The 9,562-nt window shown below is 40.8% G+C and overlaps 1 protein-coding gene across 1 annotated transcript; it reads right to left on the bottom strand.

Annotated features, from left to right (window-relative positions):
* Positions 1 to 1,554: 1,554 nt before the first annotated feature.
* On the bottom strand, positions 1,555 to 5,652 carry LOC134660665 (uncharacterized protein K02A2.6-like). Its single transcript, XM_063516442.1, has one exon. It carries the CDS (start codon positions 5,650 to 5,652, stop codon positions 1,555 to 1,557), a length of 4,098 nt encoding a protein of 1,365 aa, XP_063372512.1.
* Between the last annotated feature and the right edge of the window lie 3,910 nt (positions 5,653 to 9,562).

Here is a 9,562-nt window from a genome sequence, read left to right as displayed (position 1 = left end):
TTCAATTGCATATTTATTACTACATTCATATATTGTGTTCGCCTCGAACTTAATGCTTCAGGCGTTGTTCGTGCATTTCATTGTATTCTATATCATGTGCAAATAACTATTACCACTAAAAATAAACATTGATTATAAGATAAGATTTCTTTATTGTCAAAGCTGGTACATAGGTCTTATAAATATCATAAAAGTCCATCAGCTTGCCCATTTCGGGCGTACAATTATAAACTAACCTAGTGCATGCAAAAAACAATAACAATAACATAACATCATAACGATTCATTGTCTATGTACATAAAATATTCATTTAAATTATAGAAACTTTTTGTTAACAGCCATTTCTTGAGCTTGTTTTTAAATCTAATCTCCTCTTTGGCCTTAATATATTCAGGCAAGTGATTAAATATTTTTATACCTGAGACATAGGTGCTCTTGCTTAGTAGGTAATTTAGGTTTAGATAATTAAGATTTAGGTTCAGATACAATAGCCGCCAGTATTTTCCTAATGAATTTATATTTTGTTGCATACATTTTTAAGCATATATGTTTTCGGTAAGTACATAACAAACACCTGTAGGTCATAATGGTAGTAAGGTCTTAACATTGTGGAAACCCCAAGGAAAGGAATTAAATATCTTTATTCTCGGACGGTCAAATTATTATCTAATAAAAGTTTGGGGCTCTTATTTTCTTGTTTCTATTATTATTCTCTTTAAATTAGGATAGCGTTACATGGTGATTTCTTAAGACATATTGTTAGTTCAATATAATAACCTGTTGGTTAACTTTTAACCTTGGATAACTGGACTAGCCTTTCAGTAACATACCCCTCTGTCAAAAACCTTGCACAATTGGGCAAAAGAGATTATGACGTTGAAAGATAAATATTGAGTTAGTGAGGTAAAAAAGATATGTATCATTCAGCAGCAAAGTTGTTTCTTGAAACCACCGTAATGCTTAAGTTTCCGCCTCTTCTCTCAACTTCGTCTCACTGTCCATCGTGGTTCTATTTAGGATTCTTTGTCTTGTTCACAATATAAGCAATATATGTGTTTACCTATATTCCTTGACAAACAACTTGAGCAAACTTGTATAATAAATACGGCAGTGCATCTCCTTTGTGTTCCGGTACTAATGATTTGGATACAACACATGAATCATATATAACCGAGGCCTTATGATTGGCTGTTCCAAGCCTCCGTGTCAAATGTAGGTCATGTCTCACCAACTATTATATAGGTGTCTGGAAATTTATTACATATAATTTAGAAAGCACATACTACTACTAAACAGTTTGTTTAAATAATTATAAGAAATGGGGATGAAATAGATTTATATTTATTTATATGTAGATAAATAATAAAACATATGTAATTGGGAAGTACTTGGGGTGCGAAATAACCAACAACCGGTATGTAACGAAGCTAGTTTATTACTGACTGGTGGGGGCGGCGCGGGCGCATACACCTCACTCCTTCCCCTTTAATTTTGAAACCTGATAACAATGAGAAAACACAAAGATTAAAACTAACACTTACTTACTAATTTTCTTTACAAGGTATAGTCTATTTTCTTAGTTCTAGGCCTCAAGGTGGGGCCCACCCGTAGCGGCGGCGCGGGGGCGCTATCCGCGACGGATGAGGATGCAGGTTCCACATCCGGACCGGAACTCTGCTCCGCCTCTTTTTCCACCTGTAACTCTGTGTTACACTCCTCACTTTCTATTTGACTGGAAACTGAATCCGACCGCTGAGTGACAGTCGCTGGAGAAGGAGGCGGATCAAGTGGTAACGGTGGCGAAGATGGCGGCGATGCCGAGGGCGGTGGCGAAGTGAACCACGTATACTTGTCATCGTCCTCACCTTTTCTTACATTGCTGTCAAATTTTGTGCTCCCCGTATACCTCATAATCTGATCAATGTGCCTTTTGCACAAAACATTGTAATCGTTAACATATATTTCAAACATCCGGTTACCAATTATATTTTGTATGAGACCTAAAGTCCAAAATTGTTTTCTTGCTGTAAACCATCTTAACCATACTTTATCCCCCTTTCTAAAATGTCTACAATGCTGCTTTTCATTGTGGTCTTTGAAACCAAAATCATTTTTACGTTGAGGTAAAACCAGATCCAAACGCGACCTCAAGTTACGGCCAAACATGATTCGCGCGGGCGATAAGCCAGTAGAACAATGCGATGTATTTCGATATTCAAATAAATATCCCAATAACTTATTATGTACATCTGTTTGTGAATTGGCGGTAGATAATATACATTTTAACATCTTTTTACATATTCTTACAGAATTTTCCGCTTGCCCATTGCTTGCTGGATGGTAAATAGGCGATGTTACATATCTAATGCCATTCATAGCACAAAAATGCTCAAATTCTGTCGACTTAATTTTAACATCGTTATCTGATACAATAACATGTGGCACACCAAATCTTGAAAATAATTCTTTCAACTCGATTATTAGAGATCGTGTAGACGTACCGCCTTTCATAAACAAACATTCGAGCCATTTGCTATACGCATCTATAACTATTAAGTATACCCGCTGCTCAAATGACATGTAGTCGATATGTATCCTATGCCAAGCGGCCGACGGGCGAGGCCAAGGCGCGGGCGCGGCGCGCGGCGGGGAGGGTCGCGCTGCCACACAAGTTGCACATGATCCTATCCATTGTTCGATATCGGAATCGATTTTAGGCCACCACAATTTACTACGCGCGATACTCTTTGTTTTTACTATGCCTAAGTGACCGGAATGCAAGTCTTGTAATATCTGATTACGATACGACGTCGGAATAACTATACGATGACCCCGAAACAAGCAACCGTCATCTACTTCCAGGTCAGCTTTGCAGTTGAAGAAGGGCGTAACTGAACTGCAAGTGATTTTTCGTGGCCATCCGTGGCTCATATACTTAATTACCGTTTGCAACACTAGATCAGCTTCGGTAGCTTTCCTTAAATCATCAAATGTTACTGGTGCCACATTTGCATCTAAAAATTTTAGAAAAGATATATCTCCCTCTTCCTCTTCATCATCACATTCCGGCAGCGGCGCGCGAGAAAAATAATCCGCTACTATATTTTTCGAACCACTTATGTACTGGACGTCATAATTATAGGCCGACAGTATAATCGCGTAACGCTGAAGTCGAGACGCCGCCATTACGGATATCCCCACCTTTTTACCAAATATGGATAATAAGGGACGATGGTCCGTTTTTAAAATAAATGGCTCCTGTCTACCATATAAATACTGGTGAAAACGTTTTACTCCAAATATTAAGGCAGTAGCCTCCTTCTGAATTTGGCTGTAATTTCGCTCACTAGCGGTTAACGATCGCGAGGCAAAAGCAAGTGGACGTTCCGCTCCCGTTTGGGGGTCACGTTGACTCAGCACAGCGCCAAGACCAGGCCCAGCATCTACCGATAACACTAGCTGTGCCGCGGGGTCAAAATGACCCAATACCCGATCTGAACACAGTTCTTTTTTTACGCTTTCAAAAGCCTCTTGCTGTCGGGAACCCCACTGCCATTTTGCCCCATTGCGCAATAATTCGTGGAGGGGGCTCAGCATGCCTGACGCATTAGGTACGAAACCGCGGTAATAATTCACCATGCCCAAAAAACGCTGAACGTCTAAGATATTAGCCGGTTTAGGCGCGTTTAAAATAGCCTCGGTTTTCTTAGGGCATGCACGTAGACCATTTTTATCTATTACAAAACCGAGGTATGTTACACTATTTTTAAAAAAGTCACATTTACTCTTTTGCAATCGTAACCCCGAGTCATGAAACCTTTTTAAAACCTCTCGTAATCGCGATAAATGTAACTCATCAGTAGGTCCGGTTACGCATACGTCATCGAGCCAACAGCTGACTCCTTCTATACCTACTAGGAGTGTCTCCATTGTGCGTTGGAAAATAGCCGGCGCGTTAGCTAGTCCATACACGAGCCTCGTATACTTGTATAACCCTTTTGATGTATTTATAGTAGTGAGCTCTTGTGAGTCGTCTGATAGAACGAATTGATTATATGCGTTACTAAGGTCGAGTTTCGTATAACGGTTACCGCCACCGAGCCGCGCAAACACCTCTTCGATACGGGGCATAGGATACCTATCTATTATCATATCTTTATTGAGCGTTACGGAAAAATCACCCGCTATCTTTATTTTACCGTTTTCCTTTAAAACCGGCACTATAGGTGTCGCATATTTAGAAAAATTTACGGGTACCAATATACCTAAACCAACAAGCCTATCAATTTCTTCCTCTACCCTATTTTTAATAGCAAAAGGGACCGTACGAGGTTTAAAGAATTTAGGCGTAGCATTATCTTTTAATCTCAATTCTACTTGAAATTTGTTAAATTTTCCTAAGTCTTCATTGAAAAGGCTCGAATATTCGCTTAGCAACCGCGGTAGCTCACTTTGAAACGATTCCGAACTAACAAAATTAATTCTTTGTTTATCAATTGCAAAGTACATGTTAAATTTGGTCATAAAATCACGGCCCAATAGACCTAAACGACTACCATCCTCCATTACATAAATATCTATGTCGTGCGTTTGTTTAAAATATGTTATTTTTGTAGTGAAATAGCCCAGTGGCGCGACTTGATGACCATTGTAGAAACACATTTTTAAATCGCATTTCTTTAATTTAGAGTCCGAAAGGGTTTTATAATATAATTTATCACTTATCACACTCGCGCCTGAACCGCAATCAAGTTCCATTGTTAAGGTTTTATCGTTAAGGTCCACATCCAATAATATTGGTGAATAGTTAACGTACCTTAAATTAAATAGCTCGCACTCCTTGCAACCTTCAGCACTCTGAGAGACCTCAGCTGATCCGTCGAGGTCAGCTTGAATGCAGTTAACACGACACTGTTTTGCCTTCTCAGCGCTGCACACCTTTTTTAGATGCCCTTTTTGTCCACACCCCTGGCAGCGGTAGTTCTTGTATTTACATTTACTGGCGTCGTGGCTCTTAAGGCCGCACACGGAGCAGCGTCGAGAGTCCGAGGACCCCCCGGTACCAGGGCGACTTGTACCAACCCGGTACATCGGCTCCTGCTTGACTTGCACGACGGCAGCTGGAACAGACGTAGTACGTGCGCTCCTGGCATACGCAGCCTTCTGGGCCACTTCCACGGCCTTCGCGAACGTCAACGTGGCATCCTGCTCGAACAGCCGGTCGCGCTCTGGGCCTACGCTCAGCCCCAGCACGAATCTGTCCCTAAGCAGCTCATCCAAGGAGGCTCCAAACTCGCATCGTACTGCAAGTCCACTTACTCGAGCCGCCCATTGTTCGATGTTTTCTGCAACGTCACGCGTCGCCTCATAAAATTTCGCCCGTTCGACGAAAATACAACGTTTTGGCGCTAATTGTTTATCTAACACTGCTACTAGCTCCTCGAACTTAGAATCCTCGACCTTCTTCGGATGCACTAAGTTCCTCACCAGTCGGAATGTCTCGTCACTTAAGTGAGTTAAAAGCAAGGCACACTTATTTGCCTCCGTCACCCCATTTAACTTAATATATTGTACTAATCTGCTTTTAAAAATCTCCCATTCCTGGGAATTGTGGTCAAACGCGGTTAAACTTCCGAGGATATTACTCGACATGACTTAAACAGATTAAATTATAATACACACACACGCGGGTAAACGTCCGTTCGTCGCCAGTGGGAAGTACTTGGGGTGCGAAATAACCAACAACCGGTATGTAACGAAGCTAGTTTATTACTGACTGGTGGGGGCGGCGCGGGCGCATACACCTCAGTAATACAGAATTCTGTTTAATTTCAGCTATGTTTAGTTACCCGAAAAAAAATCTCAAATAATAATTTTGGAGAATAGATAGTTATGTGTATGTGAATTGGTCTCACATATTTTGTTAAGCAATCAGTGTGTAAGCGATAAGCGAATTATTTCGTTTTGGATTGCAAGTAGACTGATCCGCACGCTGCGTCGCCAGTTTTCTTCTTTTGAACTTGGCTTGACACGCTGCCGATCGACTTGATGCCATTCATAAAAAAATTTCGAATACCCTATTGCGGGAAGTCCTCAAATATTTGTGCCTCCTATATGCTCCTATACACTACCGGCGATGAACGTTGATAGTGTCATCGTCTGATCGGCATGATCATCGTGCAAGCATCTGTATGTACAACGCAACCATCACCCGGCGATTCCCTTTGATGCGAGCTCAAAAAACCGACAACTCACTGGTCGCAGGCGATCATTGGCAATGATAGATGATGACTGGCGGGGACTGCCGAGTTTGCCCTCTACACTATCGTGCCCGCCAGTCATCGTCTATCATCGCTGATAGTGTAGACTGTAGGTGTAAGGAGCCAAGATCATACTTAGATATAGCGATTTTTTTTTTAATTTATAAACCAAGCATTTGCATTTATACAGTGCTATTTGATGAAATAGAACTCTGCTCATGAAGACCAGGGGGCCGATTTTTGAATTTCGATCGCTCGATTTCGTTACTCGAGAATCGCGAAATGCTGATTTTTGAAATACGAGCGATAAAAATTTGGAATCTAGTGGTATTGACCACTCGTTTCCAATTCTATTAGTGGAATTTACATGCCTACTAGTACTAGATATTACTGAACGAAATACACGAAATCGAGCGGTCGAATTTCAAAAATCGGCCCCCAAAATAGAGGATTTAATTATCATGGTGCATCCTATGGGCGTACAAACTGAAATAGATTGAATCAAAACTCACTAATTACCACCACAAGGTCATAGGCGTCATAGCCATAGTGAACCATATTGGTACTCAAATAAGGTTGATTTTTGTTTAGTTATTTTTTAGTACCTACCTAATTAGCTTGTCACCAGACCAGCTATCATGGTCGCATTTTTATCACCTGTCATGCTATGCGTTACTTTCGTACTTACGTATTTGTTAGAACGTGACAGCAATAGCGACAAATGATAAAGAGCCGGCCATGTTAGCCCTACTGATGAGATGTCAATTGTCATATACTATAGAAAAAAACCGGCCAAGTGCGAGTCGGACTCGCGCACGGAGGGTTCCGCACCATCAACAAAAAATAGAGCAAAAAAATCGTGTTTGTTGTATGGGAGCCCCCCTTAAATATTTTTATTTTTAGTATTTGCTGTTATAGCGGCAACAGAGATACATAATTTGTGAAAATTTCAATTGTCTAGCTATCGCGGTTCATGAGATACAGCCTGGTGACAGACGGACGGACGGACGGACAGCGAAGTCTTAGTAATAGGGTCCCGTTTTTTACCCTTTGGGTGCGGAACCCTAAAAAAAGTGACCAATAGGGATGTTGACATGAATCGCGAATATATAACATGTTATGTTTTTACCATAGCAGGGAATATTAGAACGCGGAAAATCATATTTTGCAAGTGTAAATATGCGTAATAAATTAATTAAAAATAATCAAAATTATTTAAAATAATGCCCCGTATCACGTGGCTGCAAACGCCAATCGGAGCGCGTGACGTAATCACGGTGGAATGACCACAGACAAGTTATAAAACCTGCCTAAGTGTCTACAGATTATCGTACCGAAACGCGATCTTGGTGCGGTGCGGCGCACGAATCGATAGTGTGTAAGGTGGTGCGTTAAGGACGCAGCTATAAGTTAGAGCAAGAAAGAAGGTCGCTGTCCGATGCGGTAGTGTGTTAAGGCTTTAAAAAAAATTATCATAGTCGATTTAGACTCTCGCGCGAGCCACGAGACGAGCCGCGAGCCGAGCCACGAGACGAGAGTGTAAGCGGTGGGCTCGCGGCTCGTCTCGTGGCTCGCAAGCTCGTCGAGCTAACATAATTTAAACACTAACGGCACGGCATAAGGTTTATAACCGAATGACAAGCCGAACGCGAGTGTAAACGGTGGACTCACGTCTCGTGGCGCGGCTCGCGGCTCGTCTCGTGGCTCGCGCGAGAGTCTAAACCGAGTGTCAGTTGCTATATAAAGAATTAAAAAAATGACTGGCAGCAGTTGTTTAAAACGCCGTTACGTCATCAAGGTCACATGACAGTTTGGAGCGTTTAGGCGCGAAATTTAAACACGAAACTTATTATACATGTTTTTTTTATTCAAAATTAATGAATATATTTTTTTAATATTTTTTCTGTAATTATTACGTGTCTATCTACAAAATGAAACCAGTTCCAAAAATTTGTCAACATCCCTATTATATACGAGGGGCGTTCAAAATATTCTCGGTATTGATATCTTACAACCTCTTCTAAAATTTCTTTCGTTACTGGCCGCTAAGGTTTATTCATTGACATTAAAAAAAAGTATAATTCGAACCGAGATGTTCTTTTGTTTTTCTGCAATTGCTGAACAAACATGACCATCATGTGGGAATTGACAATGTTAACTAAATTAGAACATCGATGCGTGATAAAATTCTTGATAAAACAGGGTAAAAATCAAAAAACCATAAAAGAGGAAATGGATTGTGTTTACCGTGAGTCTGCTCCTTCTTTATCTACCATTCAAAAGTGGTCAAGCGAGTTTAAACGTGGAAGGGAGAGTGTTGAAGACGACCCTAGACCTGGCCGGCCTGTAGTAGCTACTTCACAAGAAAATATTGATAAAGTGGAAAAACTTATATTGGAAGATGGTCGAGTGAAGGTAAAATCTATAGCACAAGTAACCAATCTCTCTATTGGTACCGTACATGATATTATCCATGACCATCTTAATATGTCAAAAGTAAGTGCAAGATGGGTTCCGCGAATGCTGACTCGGCTTCAAAAAGACATGCGTGTAGCTTGTTGTTCCGATTTTATTGACCTGTGCGGTGAAAATCCTGATGAGGTGCTGCAAAGAATAGTTACTGGAGATGAAACCTGGGTTCATCATTATGACCCAGAGAGTAAACAAGAGTCCATTCAGTGGCACATTAAGGGTTCAGCTCATCCCAAGAAGTTCAAGGTCATCCCTTCAGCTGGCAAGGTCATGGCCACGATATTTTGGGATTGTGAAGGAGTATTACTGATCGATTATAAAGAAAAAGGTGTAAATATCACAGGACAGTACTACGCTAACATTCTACGTCAATTAAAGGATGCAATCAAAGAAAAGAGGCGAGGAAAGTTAACCAAAGGTGTTATGCTTCTGCATGACAACGCCCATCCATACTGCGTCCATACTGCTCATATTGCCAAGGCAGCTATTGTTGAATGTGGGTTTGAAACTGTTACTCACCCACCGTATAGTCCGGACTTAGCCCCCAGCGACTTCTTTTTGTTCCCCAATCTTAAAAAGGATCTGGGTGGAAATAAATTTTCCGATGATGAAGCATTGAAGGCGGCAGTGGAGGAGCATTTTTACACCAAAGATAAAAAATATTTTTATGCAGGATAAAAAAAAATAATTGATCGATCTTTTAAGTGTATGAACATAGGGGGGGAGTATATTGAAAAATAAAAATATCAAACTTTTCGTACTTGTTTGTTTTCATTCTCATACCGAGAATATTTTGAACACCCCTCGTAAATCCACTGGTGGCGGAGGCC

This window comes from Cydia amplana, chromosome Z (genome assembly GCF_948474715.1).
Source record: "Cydia amplana chromosome Z, ilCydAmpl1.1, whole genome shotgun sequence".
Classification (NCBI taxonomy): Eukaryota; Metazoa; Arthropoda; class Insecta; order Lepidoptera; family Tortricidae; genus Cydia; species Cydia amplana.
Note: the sequence above shows the minus strand (reverse complement) of the source record. Positions and strands in the feature narration are given on the sequence as shown.